Source organism: Varroa destructor, unplaced genomic scaffold (genome assembly GCF_002443255.2).
Source record: "Varroa destructor unplaced genomic scaffold, Vdes_3.0 BEIS01000003.1, whole genome shotgun sequence".
NCBI classification, from domain to species: domain Eukaryota; kingdom Metazoa; phylum Arthropoda; class Arachnida; order Mesostigmata; family Varroidae; genus Varroa; species Varroa destructor.
The window spans coordinates 55,387,703-55,411,822 of NW_019211456.1; the positions used below are offsets into that span (position 1 = coordinate 55,387,703).

Consider the following 24,120-nt stretch of genomic DNA (forward strand, 5'->3'; position numbering starts at 1 on the left):
ATATATGTTACCATGTAAATGATCCTTTTGGGATTTTCCAATCTAAGCCTTTATAACTTTGGGACTATTTTTATCACGTTTTACACTAGAGCTCTTACTATAATGTTGTGTCCCACCAAGTGTAAACTTGATTCATATAACTCAAATGCATTGGTTGTTCTTTAATATTGAAAGCTTGTAAAGAGTTCTTTCCGAACGAATCTTTCCCTAATTTCATACTTTTTTGTCAAATCTTATCGACGAATAGAGTTTGGTTAACTTAAAATTTTCGTATGTGAGATAAATAATAATTGCAGTATACGATGCTTCGGAACTGTCTATATCGAAATTATTTGAATCTAGATCTGTCTGATTAAACATTCTCGTCACCTATATTTAGGATGTGAGGAACTTGGTCTGTTTGAGTGATTTGACCACATTTTCTAGAGGTTGTATATTGTTGAGTTTTTATGAGCAATTCTTATTACATTAAGAGTTAGCTTTGCAAAACCTTTAGGAATAACATTTTTTCAATGATTTTCGGAATCAGGATCATGGAAAGGATCTTTGCGGTGTATCACCGATTTAGACGATGCAATATGGAGATATATTGTTCTTAGTTTTTCAGCCCAGTTGGCGGCAATATGGCGCGCACAGCTTTGGCTAAACTTCACATTCATATGAAGTTATCCAGTTTATCAAGGACAATGAATCTTCTAGAAATATTTATCAAAGGAAATTGTCGTCACAAGATGCCTTAAACAAACTAGATCGTCTCGAACGAAATCTATCACAATAAAACTGGCCGACTAATTGTTCAACACCTTCGAACGTCAAAGTTGCATTTGTGTTATTTCTTAAATATGGTTCAGTAATGAGGGTTAGGGCGATCGATTGTAGGCGTTGGATGATGTGTTTTTTCTCTCAGCTTTTCACTCTCTATATATTGAATTATTCCAGATCTTAATCATGAAATATTACCGCAAGGGTCTACGGGGGATCGATGGCATAACTAGGCCTTCAGTTCCCCGCCGAAACCCACGGAAAGCAGGGTTACATTACAAAGTACCAACCCTTGCCATGTTACTTTTTCCATCGGTTGTTGGCTATCCGATCTGTTGCCTTACTGAAAGATAACGCCCAGGAAGCTTCGATAGCTAAGTCTTTCATCTAGATCTTTCTCCCGCTCCGCAATACAGTTTTTTGATCGATTTTTTTCTTCATCGTTAGTTGGTTGACTTATATTGTATTAAAGTTTGTAAAACAGAATGGTATTTACATGTAGAAGAGATAAATTACACATATTTTTTGGTTGAGCGTCGCTCTGAAATGCCCTATTAACTCTTTTCTCTAGGACACTACTGCTACCACATAAGCCTTGAGCTACCGCTCGTATCCACGTAACCTCCAGATTTACGGAGATAGACCAGGCTAAGCATTATTCGTAGCTAAAAAACAAAACGTAATATCTGAATCCGTTTGAATAATTGACTTTTTATCCTATTTGACAGAGCTACAATAATAGCGGCCTTAGATAAAATGAGGATGCATATTGTTATATTTTACATATCTTTTTTTAATAATTGGTACTTAAAAAAGAAACTACACTAACCAATACATGCCCATCTTCGCCCCCGCTGACTACGGTGCTCCCAAACCACTGATGCGCTTTATTCTCTAAAGGCGCTCCTGACTGATTTCGTCGCACCCCCTCAGTGTCCAGATCAACTGGTGAGCACCGTTCCGAATCTACTGCGCAGCTGAAAACCACTCCACCTTCCTGGCTGTCGGATCGACCTGTGGCGCTTGTTGGAGCGCCTACAAGTAACCTGCAATAACAGAACAGTCATAATCGAAGTCTCTAAATTAGAATTCAAAATTAAATCTATTATAATTCGGTTTAAAATTAATGTTCACCATTATTATTATTATTGTTATGTCTTCAAATCGCCAACTTTCACTGGCTTTTTTAATGACTTTCCTAACACCTACAGATTATTAACGTCTTAACCAACCAGCTAATCATCTTGAGCAAACATATTAGTAAGCCTACAGATTTAGTAGAATCATTATATAAATACATAAAATAGTAATAAAATGTTCGTTCACGAACTAATTGGAAAATTCAGACTGTTAGAAATCTAAATGTAACACTGTTATTTTCTTATGGAATGAACCTAACATAGGACAAAATAATAATTACATAGAGTTCTAAAACGCGTACTTCAATGACTTTAGGTAAGTGGGCCGACGAGAAAGCTAGATCAAAGATGCCACGCCTAGAAAAATTTTTTTCTAAAAGTACGAAAAGAGGACTCGAACTGCCGCACTTTCTGGATCTTTTCTATATAATGAAGGGCTGTGTAAAAAAAATTAGTTTTGCACCGTATTGCATTCTTTAACGGCTTTATCGTTCAGTAAATGCACGACGATACAGATGAATGTACTATTTGCAGATATCTCATGGTACCTGCAATAATTTCATGTCAGATGGTGATAGACACTCGGTAGCAATACCGTAACATTGAGTAGACACCTTCTTTCCAAGAGAAAATTGTTCTGTTGACTTGAAGGTCTTGAAACGTATAGAACAGTTACGACATGGCATAACACTTCAGTGCTTTTGTCTCAAAGCCACAACTGTGACTCCATTTTACGTCTCCAGCTCACGTCTGTTGGCTCTTATGAATAGAATCGATAAAGTATAGTTAAAAAAAAAAAGGGCATTTTAGAGGCATTCACTAACCGATGCATAATCCGTGAAAGATTCATGTATACGGCTTTATCTTTTACTAAATGTCGATCTAGACGTCTGGGTGCTTTTAAAAGTTGAGTTAAGAGATCTATATGTACAGTCACACAAGCAGTTTATCTTTAGTGATCACCATAACAACCTCGCAAAGACAAAAGACCCATACATAAGTGTTATATAGTATTAAGTAACATAAACTAAGTAATTTAACGTTTGAAGGATTTTACTCAAGCCTTCGAATACAACCCCCTTTTCGTATCGAGCTTTCTGTTCTTATCCAATATCTTAAACAATTCGATGACAATGAAATCGAACTATCGAACTAACTATCGTTTTTTGAAAGTAAACGGCAGCTTGTCACTTCACCTCATTAATTATTATAGTCATATGGCAACCATCTGAGGCTTCTTTAAAGGTTCCTTTAAAAAAGAAGACAAATAGGCTCTCTTTCTACTATAATGCTAGTCATGTTATACTAACAACCAGATAACATTCTTCTCACTAAGAGAGGTAACGAACAAAAACACTTCTGTTACACTGAGTATGCTCACATCAAGAGCGAACGTATTTACACAAACAAGTGTGAATACGGATGCAGAAAGAAAGAAAGAAAGAACAGAATATAAAAAAGCCAAAAAAGGCGTCGTCTTTTGTTGGGTTCTCAGTTGGAGTCAAATAAGAATCAGCTAACAACGAAAAAATACTAAAAGTTCAAAACAGATATAAAAGCTAAATTATTTTTCGATAGCTCATGTGCATTCCTTAGAAAGCATGCCTTTAAAAGGCAAGCTCCCTTAGCATGCCTATTATTATTAGTCCCCTTCTCCGTTTGAGCTTGTTGCTGTTAATACGCTCGACTGTTTTTGTTCTAGTACTATGACGCATCGCCCTCCTACTCAGTAAGATGGGTGTTAAACGTTAACGCTAATCAAAATATGTTGACAAATTTGGGAAAGGAGGACGACTTTAATGTGTACGTTGTCTGCTAAACAAGCAACAGCTTCGAGTGGCATCTATCATTTGACGGAAATTTGTACCTTGAAATTATCGACGCTTTACTCCCGTTTCAATCCTTAGCTATCTGGGCGCCGTGACACCGCTAAATAGTTAACGCATGAATACTTCGTTGAACATACCTTTAGAGGGTGTTTCCTAGCAACAAGGAATGGACTAGTCAAAGCTAGCGGTACAAATGAAACCCGAGCTTAAGCGAATGTATCTCAAATAGATGAACTTTACCCTATGGAACCAAACAGAAAAATCGTATGTTCCTGAAATAGAAAAACTTACTATTGGAGATTAACTGCGCGTCTTATGTTTTGAGAATTAAACCAAAAGGAATATGTTGCGTTTGGAGCTGCTGAAAAGAGGGTTCTGTCTGATATTTGTTCAAGCTTCTTCGTGGAGGTGGTTTCTTTACGAGTGCCGATCATCTTTATTTTTTTTTTCTTATTTGGCGTTTACGGGAGCTGGTGAAAGGTCCACCCATTGAAATACACTCATTAAATAATACTGTTCCTGGAAACCAAACTATAAAAGTCAACCGGTATAACTGTTTCATTATATCATTACTTTATTATTATTATTATTATTATTATTACGTTGAGTAGTCGAGCTAGACTATACGTTTACGTATTACTTCTTTCTAACACTACGTTCGTCCTGTTTTGCGTTTCTCTTGATTCAAAAGGATTTCTAACGTACATTTATGCTGCTATATCGAACATAAATCCTTCGGCAAACGAAAACTTCGCTAATTTTCGCGTTTACAGATTTGCCAAAAGACTGCTCTACATGCTTACTCTTGATGGACAATCGCTCTGTTGGTGCAGTAAAAAAAATCAGGTTACAAAATAATACTTATTATTTTCCGATTTAGTAGAAAAAGTTTATAACGGGATAAAGAGTATACCACTGCATGGATACCTAGAACATTGAGTCTCCTACATATGCCTAAGGATTAGTTATATTATTGACAGACAGCAATTTCCCAGTTATCGCGCAATTTCGCCTAACGGAACTCTGACGCCAGTATTGCTCTGCGTACGACTGCAACCCAGGTACTCATTCGTTTTACTTCACCGCGTATACAACAACGTTGCTACGATCTGATCTCATGATCATTCAGCCACCGGGACACATATGGGTTTGCTGACGAACTTCTTAGTTAGAAGGTTAGGGGAACGAGTATGTATATTTTAGCATATAACCGAACAGGACTATGTCCACAGTATCTCTTTGTCGGTGTCGCTACTATACACACAGGACACCCACGGCCTGAGTCACCTGGCAGCTGCAAGCCGTCCAGCTACTTATCTATCTACCCACCTATCTACGCAGAGATACCCTAAATAGCTGACCTATGCCATCGTTATGTAGCTGGTTTCCGTCCGTTTGTCGGTCCGTAGGTTTGTCTCCATCGCAATGTCCTTAACAGGAGCCATTGTTTCGTGGGTGGAGTTACAGATCGTTTTCCGCGCACATCCCTTTTCTCTTCTACACATCCTGCCACTGCGTCAATCGTCTTTAGTGAGCGATGTTCCGTATTTTACTTTTTTTGTTAAAGAGGACGTACGCAGCCGAAGTGACACTATTGCGTTAATTCGTGTTATGGCTTATTTGCCATCTAGACATTTTCACCAAAAGCGTGCTTCACCTAATCATGCGGTATCTTCAGTGCCTCAATACGTATAGATCTGCTTGTGAAATAGATGTAGTTTTAATGCTGAGTCTAAAAGTCCACAACATAGTAGGAATTAAGACGCCTAACTTAAGGCAACGTATCGATACACGAATGAGCTCCTATTACCGGTATTTTACATTTTTTTCTAAGAGTTGATAGCCAATTTTTATTGTTGCTTATAGTAGAAGTGAAAGTTATGTGGCGAACATACATATAGGTATATATATTTTCAAACATTGGACCATGCCTCGAGAAAAAATAAGACGCATGCCCTTCCACAGAACGCCACTGTCTTGGAAAAAGTACATTGACTTGTTGGGACTTAATATATATTTAATACGGATATAAACTTGGTCCAAAAGCTCATTAGACGATGCCATTTTACATGTACAGTATCTAAACTGTGGAAGTAGATTAGCACTCAGCTTAATCATTAGCTATGGTAATGCCGTATTAGCTAAATGGTCCTTTATAACTTCTACCACTGCTAAAGGCGGTCTGCAAAGCCGCTCAGCAGTTCGAGCCCTCCAACGTACATATATATATGTATAATTTGTACTACATGATCTTATTCAAAGGTTACCTTACCTAGGTAAATAGTTGCAACTTGATGCCATCATCTGACATTCGTTTTACCACTAAAATAAATGTTTCGAGTTTTACATTTGGTACTGTCATTAAACATTACTTCGGACGACGTAAGACTGCCACTAGTATAATTATTACTGATACAACAGAATGATAACTGAGGAAGGCTGGTTCTGACCGGAAACCCAGTCTTGTTTGAACTTAATCATAGGGCAAGGCACAACACGGGATGATTTTTTCTCAAGTGACTAGATAATACGTGCATGGAAAAAACTAACCGCCAGGGCAAGACGAAGGATTAAGGATTTTACTCCATCAAGTGCCTGCGGGCTAATGAGTGCATCGGACATGCCTGTTTGTATTGTGGCAAACAAATCATTTTTGGTACGCCATCCTAGAGGTACACATCGTTTATCCCTGCTCAGCTGCGATCCGTCTTTTCGAAAGAATAAGGAGACATAAAGTGCATACAATGATAAATAGTTGGTATTCTAATTTTAATTCCGATTTTATTTTGACTCGGTCACTTAGAAAATGGGTGACAGCAACGAGGTATTCGTAGCAATAGTACGACTCAGGAAACGCTGCTTGTAATTTCTGTTAAATATATTATTCATTTAGCTATATAGCGGCACATTTGCTATACACACGGCTATACACACTGATATACGCTTATGGGTTGTTAAATATCCGACGTTAAAACAATGGGTCAACAACACCAATGGCTGAATGTCCCAGCTAAGTGTCTTTTTTTTGTATCCGACAAATGTCAGTCAGAACAAGCATGCTGTTATAGGTTAATAAAAACACAGTGTTGTCTATAGGATTTCTCTGGATCAAGCTAACGTAATTTTATTCAAGATAAAGGTGTCTAAGATCAAAGTTTTCTTTCATTTTGTTGTCTAGTGGGGATCGGCAGTATGACAGTGTAGTGGTGCGTGGGCGTTAGGAAAGGTGTATTGTTTGAAAAAAAAATCGTTTGTTAAATCACGTGTGGTCAGTTCAACGCACTTGTTCGTTCAGCTTCTATAAAAGTGAAGTTGTGATGCGTATACATAGCGTGACTGCACGTTAGTCTCGTTAGAAGCGTGTCACGCGAAACGAGAAACAGGTTTGCTATCGTCGCTTTATGAATCTCTACATTTGTAGCTTGATTTTTTTCCCGCAAAGCGATTCTCGGGCGGGTGGGCCTTGCATGGTTATACAAGCTCGTACGATTTTTGTGCTAGAATATACTGAGACTAGTATCATGTCGGTGTTGTTCAGGGCTTTAATACTTTCTGGCTAGAAGTGGCATCATCACTGTCATGGCAATAGATCTGATTAAAGTGCGACTGTACAGTCCCATCAACGATCTTCAATAATGTGGCTGATTGATCTCTGCGGTCGTCAGGTCCTACCGAGCCGTGGTGAATCGTGAACGAATGCAGCACCATCGACGGCAACGAACTACTAACGGTTGAATGCTCTATAAACGTAGAGCTCTATGCACGAGTCTAGAGACATGCGAATCGGTCAAAAATAGCTCAACGAATTATAGGGTATACGCGTTTCAGTCACGCGAATAACGTTTTCGAGTCGACGCTGGTGGACTTTTTCACGTGAAAAATAGAACAAATAGAGAATACCGAGCTTGCCGTTGATCTACCGTTGAAAAGAAATCAGGACATTGATTAATCGATTCTTGAAGTTCTGTGAATTCGAGCCAGCTTACGCGAGTGTGGACTCGTACCTTCTTTGCAAACAAATTCCATCGCGTTTAAAATACGTTATGGACACTCCATCGACAGTTAAAGTATAAGCGAAGAGCACATAGCGTTCGCAGTTAGCTAAAGCACAGTCGACTCGATCAGTTGCTAATAGTCTCAACACAGCCTAAAGTCGCACTCGATATCAATACCAACTGAATGCAACAAACTGCTATTAATAATTTTACTGTGATATTTATTATTACTAAAAACGATTGACGATGCACCATTGTAGAAAGTTACAGCCAAGTAAAAGTTTACGCACTATATCGCATCTGAGAGAAATGGATTACCAACTTACGTCTATCGATAAAAACATAGGCGTTTCTGTAGCCGTAAATGTAGTATAATCTAAACGTTTCTTTTCCTCCTAATCAATATGTATAGGACGCAAATAAGGTCAAGTAAACATCAAATCTATATAAGAATATTTCGTTGATTACATCTACACATTTTACCTTTTTCGGATAAGTATTATCGAAGCTCGAATTCAACACCTATTTTAGCCTCTGGTGTTATTTAGGCGGCCCAATACGTCTTCGAGGACCGTGTGTTGACGTCCAAACATATTGAGTAAATGTCAAATTGTAGGTGTCTACAGTGAAAGTGGGCTGTGCCAAATAGAGTGAATTCTAGTTTGCCTCACACATAAAATCAGATAGCGCTAAACCACGTCTTCCAATTAGTTGCCCGTCGTAGTTCATTTCTTAGCTCACGTTGAACTTCTCTGTATACGTATGTACAAGATGCTGAACTGAAGCACCGTTCTTCGGAAGCTGCGAAAGGAAAGGCAGCTCCGAGGCGCCATTTTTAGAATTCGTGTTTCTGGTTCATTGCGTTCGCTCACCAACAGAACAAAAAGGCGTGCTAAACCACATAAAGCTGATAATACTCTGGCAGTTCTCTGTTGATTTCGTTCACTTAGTGGGTTCAGTATCATCGGCGAATGCTTGCTGAAGCTCAATGGCTTCCTATTATTTCACCCAAGAACGTTTCAGAATATCTTCATTTGTCCTACATTCAAGTATTACTAATGAACGAATAGGAGCAAAACGAACGATAGATGTTTTATAGGTTGTTGTACGAAGCGTTATTTTCATATGCCGTGGATATTGTTTATGCTGAAAGCCATGTGCGTTTCTCAAGATTATATTTGCTAATTGAAACCAATAGAACATTGGTTACATTGGGCAAAATCGTCACGAAATACGAGACAGCTTCATACGAGCTAATCCTTCTCAAGCATGAACGTTGTCATACCACCCACGCGAATCGTCAAAACGCTAAAGTCAGAAAGAATCTCGTTTGTTTTCTAGGTCAGCTATAGCTAGTGAACAGTCATAAGCAATTCAAATATTATGCATGTTTAAATTAATATATGTAAATCTATGAGCGATACCTGAAGACACAACTTTTGAAACATGCGGCTCGTAAATACAAGGATTAGTCACGTCACTTCACAAAAAATGACCAGTAGCGACGCCTTCTGTTGTCCTTATAATATTTAGATTTATTTATTTTTGTACACAATGAAACTATTTTAAAAGAGGTATTTATCTATAGTTCTGCGCTCTGAAGTTATGCCAATATTTCGTTTTTTTATTTATTCATCATGCGCATTTGTGGCGTTCTAATCCATGCTGCAGTTACACTCTCAATCTGTTTCCACGTGGTCTCACTGGGAGAGAGGAATCGGAAAGGGGGACTCACCATCTCTTGCTAAAACCCATCACGCTTTTGTGCCTTCTCTTCATTTTGCACAATCTTTGCCACAAAGTATGCAACTTCCCGTATTGTATAAAGTCTAATATTATCAAGTAAGCGGGTTACGATGATATTCAGCGTCGATGAATTAGTAGCGTTTTCTATTTTTTAAGCTCGTTTCCCTGTTTCTTCTCGTTTACCCTTTTGGTACTGCCGTCGCTTTTAGTCATCACAATAGTTGACGACGCCAACAGTAACGTGAGTCGTCGCTAAGCCAAGCTGTCGAATTCGGACGACAAGTGGGATACTCATACAGTCTTTTAGGAGTTTATCTATCTTTCTTTCTTTCTGTGTGTCATCCTCCGTTCAACAACTGAACCATTCTTTCAATTAAAGCACTTTCCTGCACAAATTTTGTAAATTATTACATGGCTGATACTTGCGATTTGAAGTGATGCATAGATGCTATGCATGGGCGAATCTGTGAAGCGTCTCAGGACTTTTGGCCCGCCTTCACATGGCCGTTTGATGTCGGTGTTGATGAGACAGCAACAACTCTCTGGCGGGACGCACATTGGTTGCCCTTTGAAACACTTTATTGGAGACGCATCGTCACCCGCAATTACTTCCAGCAGCCTTCGCCGTGCTAAATTGCACTCAACGATTGCCACAGCGGCTGTCGTGCCACGAAAAAACTGCATGCGGGGAGCAGTATAGAGTGAAAGGCTACGTTGCTACTGGTGTGGGTATCACAAGTGGGCTCCCGTTACGGTGGCTTATGATTGCGTCCAGACCAGACTAGGACCAAGGTGAAAGCCCACAAAGTGCAGACAATGTTTACTTTATGTTTTTTGCCGAGGGCGAGGCGAACAGAAAGCATAATAATACTATAGAGACCACTAAAGAAAGCTTCTACTAGAGGTTTTGCATGGTCATTCGTTGTCAGCATAACTAACCCTAGGACTTAAGGAGATCTCATTGTGCTTCACAGACTAGCCGGGCCAGTTGGCAAGAAACTAATCTGCAGAAACCACAATAGGTCATTCAGGAGCATAGACGATGTTTTCAAAAGATTTGACGTGGCGAGTCAGATGGACTGGCGTGCTTTACGTATTGACGCGCATAAATGGACATAGTTGCAGCTACAACCGCGCAAGCCTCCAAGACAGCACACATCGCCGCCGCGGCCTTCAGTGACGACCTGTAAGACGTAGGGCAAACAGCGGCAGGCGGAAGGGGATCAGCTATGACTAAGTGCGTCCACCTGTAGGTCTCCGAGGTCTTACGAGGCTAGTCGTTCTTCCATACCTGTATGCCTCTGGTGTCTTGCCTTGCGCTGCCATTGGTTACCACCGCCGGCACTCATCAACAGGCCAGCCCCTGTGTATAGTATGGTATAACAAGCGGTTGAGTACTCGTAGAACTGACTGTTTCGCTTGAACTCTGCGTAGTCTGTTGCTGCCAGCGGTTCATGACGATAACGTCAGCGGAGGGTTTGGCCTTCGAAGGCGAGCATGTGGGATGAAACGCTAGGACCAAACGGCGCGCGCACGCGGCCAACGAGAATAGTAGCCCTGTGTGAACGACCACCAACGTCGCCAAAAACAACGGCGGAGGGTCGTAGACCATCACTAGCACTACTGATATATCCCTATTCAAAAAAAGGGGAAGAAATGAATTGATGGCGTCTTACTGCCGCAGTTGTTAGTGCCTGTGTCGATTATTGCACTTCTGCCGTACAAAGGTAAACACGCTCGCAAAGCTACTCACACAGCCAATTTATGCTCAGCGCGCTATAGTCGGCCCGAGAAATTGTTAAGTAGCGAATAGAAGCTAAGACGGGTAGCAAAAGTAAAGTAGTTTCTGTCTTTAGCTCCCTCATTCTATATGTGCCGCTAGCGTACTAACCGACTAGAATTTATACATATCGTAGTAGATCAATTATTGGAATCTAGATATGTAACTAAATATATGACCACTAGTCTGCTTCATATTGGTGGCAGCAATGGGCGGGCTCGCTGGCTGGCTGGCGTTATGGATACCTGGGTGATCGGATCGTGTTGCTGGAATTGGCATTCGAGGCCCAGCCGATGAGGTGGACTGAAGAACTTGAGCGCTTAAATAGAGATCGCGGGTAGTACTCTGACTGGATAATAGCAAAAGTGCAGCAGTGCTCGGAAGGAACGTACCGAGTGTGATTCGACTCGCGTGTATGGTAAGCAACGGTTTCGAAAATAAACCATACGACTGTTTCTCTCCAGGGAAAACTAAGTTATCTGAGTTGTTTTTATCGCCACAGAAAGGACGCAGAAACGCTCAACGACTTGTGTGTCCGAAACGAAAATTGCACGAAGAGCTCGGGATCAAGCTCGAATCTAGGGTGTTCCTGGTTAACGGCGAAAGTAGCGTGAAGTCAGCTACTCTTGCCAGCTTTGCCATAGCGGCAAGAGTCAATTCCTATGCCCAGTTAGTTCAAGTAGTTGGAGACTATACGCTGGTATAGCTTGACGCTTGCTCTTGGAGTGTACCACCAAGGATGAGCATTTGTTGCTGCTCTGCGAGAGGGCATATTAACCCGCAGTGGCCGCAAGTAACGCAAGGTACAATAAACTACGAATGGAAGCTCTAATCGTGTTCGTACTATGTGGCTTGAAGGCCTTACTGCACATTCGCTGATCCGCGTGCCTCGCATTAAAAATACCATCCTCAATGCTCTAATCTGGCGTATAAACAAGCTAGTCCTTAGTAGTCGGCGGTAAGAAAAGCATCTCGGAAGCGACTGACAGTCAATCGGTTTACTTTCGATGATCACACCCTATGTCGAAACGGTCCTAAAGGCTTATCAATATTAACTGAAACTGGTGTTTGTCATTGGAGCCATGCAAACGTGAACAAGACCATACGCCGTCTGGTAACATGCTATTTTCCAGACAAAGGGGCATAGGCCAAAATAGGGGTGTACGTACATACGAGATATGTGTACCGATCTGTAGGAAAAAGTCGAGAGAATGCGTCTCTTTCTAATCTTTGACAAAGTATCTGCGAATTTGCCGCATGAAATTTATGAGCAGCCGCCCATTTGAGGAGTACAAATGACTACGATACCCTCTCCTGATAGGTACGCCACTTGCCTTGGAGATGATGAAATCTCGCCCAACACGTGCTCGTACAGATCATGAGAAGGTCTACGCAGCTCACTAAACTCTAAAGGTCACCGGTCGCAAAATAAGGATATTTCGCTAGATAGACATGGTACAGTCGTATTAGGTCAAATATTATAGTTTAATTATGTCTTCGGCTATTGCTGTCAGCCTGGTTAGTGCTCCGCAATACATCCACCAACACTAAGCACCAAAGAGAGTAGAAGTAGCCAAAAGTTAACAGGATAGATGGGTGGCCAACACTTTTCTGTATCAGAAGAAGGCGACGAAAAGCGCACACGTTTTCTATTCGATGGTTGAACATAATGCATACATTTGAATACATAAACACATCCGACACAATAGAAGTAGTACCAGCAGTGATCGTAACAGAGCTTCGAGTCCATCCGAACTAATACGAAGAAAGGTCTGTAACACATTGATACAAATAAAACGACTAGGCTTATCAAAACAATCAGTCCAGTAATGATTTCACCATAGACGAGTACGATACAAATGCATGGATAATACCCCTAACATCACATCGCTACGATGAACTTTATTTACCACTGACAGTGGCCACTCGTCCTGGTCGCCTTGACCTGCTGTCGCTACTGCCCACCATGAGCAGACCTCCAAACAAGAGGAATCTACAGCTTTTCCTCCGGGCCACGCTAACTAAGTTTTGTGGGCCATAATTGCGACAAAACTCGGCGAATTTTAAGAGGTTATATAAGTTGATTATGTTTAATAAAGTTTTTGGTATATTTATCGAGCAGGTAATGCGCCAGAAACTTAGAACTGAAATTCTAAAGTAAAACATATCGTATCGTAATAACTTAATCAACTATATAAGGTTCAATTAACAACAATAGTTACAGCACGGGATGAAACGTGTGTGTGTAAAAATGATTCCTGTTCAATTAAAAGTTCATCAATTAATTTAAATATCTGGCTTGATGAGTAGGTATATTTTTCATGTGTGTGCGTGTCTGCAGGTATCACCTGTTCTGATAACGGCCCACGCAGATGGTTGCATCTTAGATTAGAAACGATTAGTGCTCGTCCACTAAATATTGTGTATTCTTCTATATATCTGTACGTATATAGACGATGTATGATCAAAGCATAGTAGAAGCTAATCATATAGAATATACAATATATATAAACGTGGGAGATGATCGAAGCCGATAGAGATAATTCTGCGAGACGGGTGACTAGGCCGCGGCAACAGCAGCAGCAGCACCTTTCGAGCAAAACCGATGCCCAGAACCAACTATTATCTCATGCGCCATCACGTCCACTACTGCATTGCCTTACCGTTCTGATACAATGATTTCCACTGACAGCAGCGACGGCGCTGCTGTTAGAGGACATTGTATGTAGATGGCATGTTATGACTCGGATGAGGTCACCGTATTACGAGATACTAAGAACAATTAGTTTGAAATGAGCAGCTATTAATAACGACAGCGTGCAGCCTCCCCGTGTACATTGCTCTCGAACATGAAGCATTTTTAAAAATTCTTCTCTAGAAAGCTATATATATATAAAGAAACGAACCTTAATGAGAGAGCACAGGCCTAATATCCAGTTTCTAGGAACATTCGACGGGTCACAAAGGCAATGCGGGTTGCTCTTAATCAGGACCGAAATTCTGCCATTAGGAAGATGGATCGGTAACTCAAGTTGACAACAACTTGACATCCTTTCGTAATAGATAACAAAGTTCTGATAAAATGGTGCCCCTAGACCCAATCAGCCAACTTGCGTATGCATATGATAAAGCAATAGATTATGTTTGGTAAGAGATTCCTCTATCTTATAGTGTACAACAATTTTTTTTGATTACTAAATGCTTCGAATTATACGAATCGCAGCGCACTGTAACATATGACAAATGCGTGATAGCTACTTAAGGCAGGAAAAGGAGGGCTGCAATGAGGAGAGGAGGGCAACGGCGGCCATAGAGGTACATACTACGTGTGTTACAGTATAAATGTTGTAATGCATACGATTCCTAATATCGATACAATCTGATCCGGCCAGAGGAAATCTAAAACAAGACTCTTTTTGAGTGGTATTCCTGATGTGAGAAACAAATTGGTTTTTAGTGTCTCTCGAAGTATAATACTGCAGGCAGTGTTCATCTGTTAGAAGCATCTGCTAAACATTACATCGACATTATATTAGCTCGTTAGTTAGTCAAAATTACATAGTAAAATAAATAATGTTATTCGCATCTCATTTCAAAGCATTTGCAGGACAGCAAATGACTACAATGTGGATCTTTTGCTCGCCGAATAGTTTTCTTGCTGACGTCAGACTGGCTGTAACAGGGTATGTACAACCGGCGCGGCAAAATCCATCATTTTGTACTAAACAACTGAAAAACGTAATGAGCCATATTAAACTTTCATAAATTTAAATCTAGACAAAACGAATTGATTGCTAAAACTGCTCCAGATGCTAATGTATTACCTATGTAATATCGGTATGCACTTTTTAAGTGAGGTAAATAAGGCACACTTATTTATCTTATTTTAACAGTCAATAACGGCTTTGCTTACTGTGGCCCGTTTAACTGGCAGCTAACTAACGATGGCGTATCTTTTGTTTTGGACATTTTTGGCCAATAGACACAGTCACAGAAGGCTGATGATATATGAGCAACATGCGCGTCGAAAGCTTCTATTTGCCCTTGTTACAATAGTGATCAAAATAATCAGACAACTTAACTTTTTATGATATTAATTGGGATCCTTCGTTGGCGACACAGAAAATCGTATATAAATGAATAATAACCCGTACGAGAGTTTATAATAATCTCTTAACTAGTTCAATCGTTTTTTGGATTTTGAACAAAATTGTAATAATAATTGTATGAATAAGAAAGCATCCTGATCGTCGCTCTAAATTGTCCATAGGTGAAAATTTTGCCACTTGTTATTATTTAAGTCAACCACGTACAGAACACACACGTAACAGAAGGAAACAACATTCACAGTTCAAATCACTAAGTGTACATCCACACGAGCAGTAGTCTTCTGCCTTATTCTTTAAAAATAAAAAACAAATTATGTAAAGTTAAAGAAAAGCTCGTAGATACGTTTAGTTTCTACTGATCATGATTGTGTGATTCGGCTCACGATCCCAACGATTTTTTATTTCACTTATACTTAGCTGAACTACACACCTCAGTAGAGCCATGTAATAAATCAAGTCGTAGTCCAGCGAAGATATTACAAACCTACTTGACTTCAGACTGCAAATCAGAATTTTTTCTATTGAGAACTGGCTCATGCGTTCAAGATATCTCTCTGATGAGAGAACCAGACGGCGTGTAGCTTACTACGAATCGGAAGGTATCGACCTGTTCTATTACCTTAATTCGCTCCTCGACTCCCGTTACAGTTGCAGGTTAAAAGGTATGTATATATATTTTTTTAACATATATTTTCATGATAACTTAACATGAGAATTTTTTTTCCCAATTCATACCCTAATAAAATATTTTTCAGGATTGAGAGCCATCTATGAAGTAGATCGATGAGAAAATTATCGCATAATCTACTCTTGTTAGGCATTATAATACAGCTCGACAAGCAGTCCTGTCGCATTTACAAGTTTTCCTTACCGCTTGAACTGCATGAGACTTCGCGAACAACTTATGGGATCTTGTAGAGAACAATCTAGACAAGCGTTCGCCTCACAAAGGCAACTTAACCATAAACAAACCAATATATTTACCGATTTAACTGCCTGCGACTGCTGCCAGCAATACATACAGTAAACGTAATAGCAGAGTCTATTCAGACCCGCTCAGCTAATGGAAAACGCTTGCAATTTTCTAGCGACGAAAAAGATTCATCTAGAGTAAATAAACTTTAGCACTTAAGAGTAAAAACCGTCACTGAGCAGTGACGGTTTCGGGAGTTCTAATGTAACGTGCCAAATAGAATGCGAGTTAACTACAATTGGGGTCCGATCATTAACATTAATTAGTAAACATGGCTAACCGTCAATTAATCATCGGGTTCGTTTTCAACTCTAAGCAAAAGCAAAAGTAGCCATTTCACACGGGCCACAACAGCAATTAATCAATAAACTACGCCACTTTATCTATATTAATTTCATTGCGGTTGCTAATTGTATCTTTCTGCCTATCCACGGCCATGAAGAGCAGATGGAGTCTCCGTGTTATTGTTCCCGACCAAGTTTCGTCGTCTCTATTTATTATTTGTACACGAAAATTAGGCTTTCAAGTGATTTTGTGTGTTCCAGGATGGAGCCCGGTTAATTTAAATTGAATTCATTAGAAATTGCACCGAAGTTATGGCCAGTCCGTTCACTCAGCGATATAGACAAACGCATCGAAAGCTTTATCGTAGTTCGCCATATTCCATTTAAAGCTGCATACTATTTGAATGTTGGTTATTAAGCCTATTTTTCCTTGACAATGCTTTTGAGAGCAGACAATCTGCGTCCCTATAGAGGATCGTTATTTCTAGTTCGCCATCGTATTTAAACAAAGCCACTTAGACGAAACTTACTTTGAGCCCGCACCGTCAACCGCATTTCGCTTGTTTTATTTGTGTGAGCTAAAATCTGGTATGTCGCGTATTTATCCTTCTGAAAGCTCCCTAGTCGTTCGATATAAATGGCCATTAGCTTCGCGAAACCCTCTACATTTAAACAGGACAAGTATATTTAGGTTCAATCTATTTGTGTGGCCTATAGCTATCCGATTAACTTTATCAAGGTTAATTTAAGATCAAAGGGGAATGCGAATTTTTTAATAACGAGAGCGGCATTACAACATTTGACCGCCAAAGGCATTCACGACCGGTTCAAGTGCTGTTAAAAACAACCAAAGGTTCGTTTCGTTATAAAGTGAATTACAGCGACGATATGAAAACGTGTTTTTTTTCATGTTGGCCTCTTTTGACCAGTTAGTTACTATAGCATCCTGCTTCTTTTGCAGCTCCAGTACTCTGAACTGGAATGACGTCTTTTAAGCTAAACGCTAGCTAGAAACTACAGGCGGCAAAAACACATGTTTCTATGTTTTCTTCTTCTTCTTCTTCTTCTTCTGATTGAATGACTCGTTCTCTATTCGGCGCTGGTCATAACCACATTCCTCTATCGGCAAGCTTTCTACCTTTTAGAGGAGCGTCCCTGTGAGCCCACATTGCGATTTCTATTCGCTTCAAGGCGCCATACGACGAGATCCATAAAAATGGGGAAAACGAGAGGAAACATTCTTCGAAAAGAATTTCCGCCTCAGTTTTTCAAAACGACTCCGTCCTTTTCATCGTCGTTTGGAAGAGCAACCATCTATGAAAGACAGGACTGCGAGAACCCGGCAGACTACGCTTACGCTGGTAGTTGGGGGGCGGGAAGCGTGTGTTTAGTAGCTTTAGAGGCTGAGAATGGAAAGCGACAGAGAGAGAGAGAGAGAGAGAGATGCGTTTTCGTTGAAATTCATTCTCTTTTAGAGATGATACCGCTGATCCCCCGGGGGAGGGGGGGGACTTAAACTCTGAGTAGCCACTTCCTGGTGGAGCATCAAAAGGCTTGTTCTATTGAACATAACACTCTTTGTTTATGATCACATCCACTGTTTGGACGGTATCTCTTTGACTGGAATTAAAAAAAAATACAATTCAAGCTGCTTCAAGGGTTCTAAAATGATGTCTTTAATGAGTACACCTAACTATCGTATATACTCTATATAACCATATTAAGAAATTTGCTGCTGATCTTTACCAACTACTGACAGAAACTCGCACCTAATTTGTCATTCATATTATATTTGTGTATTTATGTATATAATTAATAATAATAGACAAAATGAAATTCAAGAGCATAATATTTGGTATATTATTACAACAGCTCCACAGTAAGCTTCGGAACTTCGCTGTCGAAGTTTATTAAAAATAGTGTCCTTGGCCTAAATCAATGGCTCACATCTGCCTTTTTTTTGGGATCATCCGAAGTTGCAAACGGATTTTTTTTCTTTTTACCAGATTCTGATTTAAATTCATTGATCTGCATTAACTCTGTTTTACGAACCATAATGTTCCTTTCACCTAAACAGACAATATTCCGACGATCATAAGTGAGTGGTAATATCTGTATGCATATAGCTATTTGTAAAGTTGTGTACGCTCAGTGAGGATATCGACTGATCTTTCTTTGTGGCAGAAGTTTGCCTAACCTTGCCCTGTGCCCCCTACTTTTGCTGCATACAGCATTGTCACGACGAACGTAGTATTTAGAAATAAAGAATATTAATATTACGTCATAGAACGGACTAACAGTCAAACGACAAGACATTTTGCTTCAGCCCCATTTGCTGGCGGTGCTTCGCCCTTATACCAGCTATGGTCCTGTGTGTTGGGCCTACCAGTCAGTCAACTAACGTCTTCTTTTTGCAACTGCTGTAAACTTTCGGCACACAGACTTACCACAAAGATGACGACAACAGGGATGGGCTCTAGAACCTTGTGGACTGATCTACCTTTTCCCTGCAACAGCCGCCCTGTGGGCGTCGACGCCTCGAGCCTATTTGACCGACTACACTGCACATCTCACACTGCTACAACACGCTTGGCTGTACGTGCGAACGCGTGACTGTGCCTACGAACGTTTATCGGACTCTGCTGCTCGAGAGAAAGAAAGAGGTGTTGTTCAGGCTGCCTGCCTGCCTGCCTGCCTGCCCGCCTGCCTGGAGGTCTCGGACTCGCCGAGTTCAGCTCACAAGAAGCGGAGGCCACAAGCGAAAGTGAACAGGCGCAGCCTATGCCGTTCTAGTAACAGCAGTCGTAGCTGTAGTCAAGTCCACGGCTTATGCCGCTGTCGATGAGGAGCATATGGATTTTCCATCGTTAAGCGTTGTCAACACTGCTTGTACCGACTGTCCGCCGCGCGCTCATGGAACAGGCTCTACTCGACTGGCGCCATAAAGCGCGCCCTTGCCGTCGGCGTACCATAACGACCCGCATCCAAACTCCTGTTCAAGATCTGCATAGAGGAAACTAATCACCACCATCACGATTGTGTTTATCATTATGAATAACGACACTTGCTTGCATGTTCGTCAATCAGAGGGGATTATGGATTTCGATCTCGACGAAAGTGAACCTTCTAATAAGTTTGTTGCTCTCTATTATATTCTATGAGCACCGATTAGCAAACATTCATGAAGAATTCTAAGGTTTTGTATGTGGAAATTATACATACCTTGAGCTAGTGAGAGTGGCCAATATTTCCTTTTTTAAGCTGACTCGGTCTATTTCTAGTTTTCAATTAGCATATTGAAGACAGACCTTCGATCAGACAGTATGGACCAAATACAAAACTTGTTAAAACAGTACAATAATCGTTGTGATCGTCTGCACGTGTCAAACGAAATAAGCATTGTTTAAACGATAATTAAACTTTCCATTGATGAGTTTGAACCGTCAATTTTCAGCCAGTACATATATTCGTCTATGCTTTAGCATGCGGCAAACCCTTACAGGGAAGACCAGTAATTACCCGTTGTGACACTGTATTTTCATATTATTTGTATCGTATTTGTAACGCACGTTCTACCTTAGTTAAGCTCAACTAGCTCATCTGTATGGCATGCTAAAAAAAGAGCTTCACTTCCCTTCTGGTTTTTTTTAGCCCCAGGGCTTATGAGCTCAGCATTTATTGCAGCTAAAATTGATGCAGTTACTTCTTCTGATGAACGAACTTGCGAAGGATGGTCAGCATAAATCTTGGTTGACTATTTTTCATAGCATCGATAAACCACTCAATACTATGGATACGATTACACGAAAGTCTCCGAAAGCTCTTGTTTTCTAGATCATCATTCCTTAGATTTTAGATACCATTTGCCTTCGTCAAACCTATATCAATATTAATAAAGCAATTTCAAAATTAATACTGGAAAAATCTTTCCAAGAAGATTGTTTCGTTTGTTTAATTCGCGAATTGAAATATGCTATTTTCTGAGAACTTATTCATAATTGCTAATTCACAAATTGAAATATGCTATTTTCTGAGAACTTACTCATAATCGCTAAAAAATATAGGAAACATTTAAAGTTCGGTTAAAACGCTTAGTCTCTAATTTCACATCACTACAATCAACTCACATTGGCCTTCCATCAGAAATGTGCATAGCAACGGAAAATCCAAATTTGGAATGTTCAGGGCCGCTGTGCATGAGCACATGAGCCAGGTCCACATTCACTGCACGAACACCGAGTATCACACAATACCCGAGGCATAAAAGCCGGGCTAAAGGATGTCGCAACATCGCCATCACTGCCGATACTCTTAACACGCACTCTTCCTTTTCGTTCTATTGCAATTTAAATAAGATTTCCTTAATATTAATACAGACGGCTCAGTAGCGACTTATGCTGCGTGATGATCAGATTAATCTTTTTATGCCACTTCGAAGTGTATGTGCTCCTCTACCTTATCAACGGGCTTTGTTGTTTTCCCTTGTTTCGCCGGTAAAATCCTCTAAAATCTGAATAGCTTTAATAATCATGTCAGTATTCATTCAGGCAAGTCGTAAAAAGCTGCCACAGCGATGTTTAATCTCAGGTCACAATGCTGATGCTGCTACATCGAGTTTGCGGTAAGAACAATAGTTCTCACATCACACTGATCCTTCTGCCTATGGCCTACTATCCGACTTGACGTACTGCGCTGTTTTTCAGAGTTCGAGCTCGGTGCTAGTCGTCATGCAGGACCAGAACAGACACACTTAACTGTGCTCATTCACTCTGTGATTCCGGTATGTTTCTGCAGTAGTGTGCACTCAAGGCAGTGTGCACGTTATTCTTGAGGGAAAAGTCCTTTTTGCCTTTGGCTCGCTCACCTACTCCGGAAGGGAAAGTCGGTTCACCCTTACCCATTATCCCGTCGCACTCTCTCAGTCGGACATACAGCAGCTCTAAATGCACACGAGCTATCGGAGAGAGGTTGTTAGAGCGAGAAAGAATTAAATGAATAGAATAGGGAAGTCAGAGACTCACAATAATATCTTCTCTCCTAAAAAAATATCTGTCTATTTTATTTTAAACCCCTCACACGTTTCCAGTAGTTTTAACGATCCCTATCCTCTTATGATTATGTTCTGCATCTCAAAATTGTTTCGCAATAAAGTCTAAAACTTGGGTATCACTAGTAATGAGGTCAACTCAACATCTCTAAATTCAGTTAAGCTATTCCTTCGTGTAAGCACAGACCTATTAAAACGATAAAAAGGCGTTCAAAACAATCCTATCGATGTTGTTTATAAAAATTACAAGAACTCTGTGTCGTAATTCTTGCAACATATTGATCTCAGAAAGTTTATGATTCCTCAACAGTTTTAGAGAATGCACTGGTAAAGACATTACTCTATTCCGATATTTTCTTTTACACAAAATTTGAAGGATAATATATTTGTAGTCAATTAGGCCTTGTTTAAAATTGTTTGATTAGTTGCGTTTTGAAATTGCCGAATCCGCCAATTTTGAAATATGTCGTCTTCCATACACAAGACAAACTAATTGCCGGGTAACAGACGTTGGACAAATATATGTGCCACATGCATGATGCTAATCACTAGGGTAAGTTTGCTTTCTTCTGACATACACCTGTATCTCCGTAAAATGAAACGTGTCTAAGATTTATAAATTCATTTTATAGTAGTAGTATGTAGAAAAATTAGAGTACTGAATCTCAGCTCACCCTGTCTATCTTTAACAAACTTATGAAATTTTTCCTCTTCGACTCTTTATCAAATGTGCGGCTTATTTAAACTTTTTCTTTTTCACATGTCACGAGTATTCGCGTATTGACCCATCAGAATACGATACATACAGATATACATGCATGCATGCAGCCCGTCCATTGAGCTCGATAATTTCTTCACTCATGCAACTATTAACAAATTGCTGGCATTGAACTTCTCACTCTGACAATTCTTTGAAGCGATACATTTAAAATTGGTACTGAGTTCTGACGTAGGCAGAGGCGAAAGTCAGATAAGGCAAAAGAATAAATCACATGCGTAGCAAACAAATACGGCACTCTAGATTTAAATTTAAAAAGATACTTTTGATAAACTTGATGTGTTTATATGAATATGCGTTTTATACATTGCTACAATGACCAAAAAATGCATTTGGAGATTTTCAAGACGCTAACGTTGTAACTGTCACACTTTAAAATACGTCGTATTCATTACTATAACAACCACTAGACCTTCGATAAACGCTCACAGTTGAACACAGCAGTATGTGAAAATCATGTATAATAGGTATTGAAGCTTTTTCCTGTCGGTGCTAGCAAACAATCGATTGCCTTAATTCGTTAAATAGCGAAACGAAAAGCTGTTATATAGGCATCATTCGATGCAATAGTTCGGGTGCACAGAATCACAAGCCAGCGCCTTCTCCAGCAGTGGTTTGACTTCGATGAAGTGGCCAGCGCGAAAGCGTCTGTGCCAGAAGAGGTGCCAAGGACGTCTGTCTGAATTTAGTAAGAGATCTCTTACTGCACGTAAAACGCTCTGCGTTGACCATTTTTTACTATCAAACACTACTTTCGCTAAGCCAGTAGTCACAAAGCAGGTTTCCACCGCAATTTGTTGCATTGCTTTTATTTTTTTCTTACCAACATACCTATGACACATCTATACATGTAAATATTTTTTGTTGTTGTCGGTTTATGAGCCTTTCTAATAGTGTTGTTTTATTATGGATTTCTTACAAAAGTCTAGGACAAGATAGCAAAGGCGATTCTTGTTTGGAAATAGTAAACTCTCGGCTAGGCAGTATACCTCACAGCTTCAAATAGAAAAAAGACGAGGAATAAAACCAATATTTTGGGTATTCATGGTGAAACAGACCACATGATATTTACTGTGGGTAACCCAGTAAAATAAAGATTTAATCTAGTATAATATACATTCTCTATATATTCGCACTTTGCTAACGTTTGAATTACCCCCTAATTTCCTACGTAGACTATACGGCACGGTAGTCATTAGTGCTTAATACATTACCACTACACCACGGAGTACGGCGACACACGAGCCGGCAAAGACAGACCTGAGTTTAATGCATTTCATTCCATTTCAACTTAATGCTGCATGTTGACTAGCAGTAAACTCTGGGGCTATGTGATTAACACATGGGTAGCATTTGAGTTTGCTGATTTCTTCAAAAATAAAAAGCTGCGGAAAAAATGTTATTCAAACGACCAAGCTATGGCTAGGCATACAGTACAAACGCACATGCTATATTACACTATAGTATATATGTGTACTTATTAAAAGAATAAAGCTGATAAATTATATTGATCCGAGTGCTTACAATGAGCAGTACTTAGTAATACCTTTGCCTGTAGCGCCTTCAGTGCTGTAGTTTCCGTTGTTGAAAATGTGCTATGAAATAATCAGCAATTAGCAAGTTAGGCAAACTAGCAAAGAATATAACATACGTCAATTCTATTATCGACTTATTTCGC

At 39.9% G+C, this 24,120-nt stretch overlaps 1 protein-coding gene and 2 long non-coding RNA genes across 6 annotated transcripts in view; 2 read left to right on the plus strand and 1 right to left on the minus strand.

Moving 5' to 3' along the window:
• The window catches only part of LOC147757153 (uncharacterized), a 28,366-nt gene extending 27,236 nt beyond the window's left edge, over positions 1 to 1,130 (plus strand). Inside the window, exon 4 of the long non-coding RNA XR_015323548.1 lies at positions 600 to 1,130. This is a non-coding gene — a long non-coding RNA (uncharacterized LOC147757153). The remainder of the gene's footprint in view (positions 1 to 599) is intronic.
• The window catches only part of LOC111247294 (integrin alpha-8-like), a 45,148-nt gene extending 23,698 nt beyond the window's left edge, over positions 1 to 21,450 (minus strand). The window contains exons 1-2 of one of the 3 annotated variants that reach the window (XM_022798028.2): positions 20,745 to 21,450; positions 1,592 to 1,808 (exon numbers count right to left, since the gene is read on the minus strand). In XM_022798028.2, the coding sequence (XP_022653763.1) occupies positions 1,592 to 1,808; positions 20,745 to 20,914 (387 nt within the window). In that variant the 5' untranslated portion in view covers positions 20,915 to 21,450. Of the gene's footprint in view, positions 1 to 1,591; positions 1,809 to 9,460; positions 9,822 to 9,897; positions 10,204 to 20,744 lie in introns of those variants that run through there. The other 2 variants (XM_086983414.1, XM_022798029.2) reach the window with 2 other exon arrangements.
• On the plus strand, positions 10,463 to 20,541 carry LOC147757154 (uncharacterized). 2 transcript variants are annotated; one of them, XR_015323546.1, is made up of 3 exons: positions 10,463 to 11,198; positions 11,458 to 16,022; positions 19,059 to 20,541. It is a non-coding gene; the product is annotated as an uncharacterized LOC147757154 (long non-coding RNA). The 2 variants fall into 2 exon arrangements; XR_015323545.1 differs by lacking the exon at positions 10,463 to 11,198 and having other exon boundaries at positions 11,205 to 16,022.
• Positions 21,451 to 24,120: the final 2,670 nt, after the last annotated feature.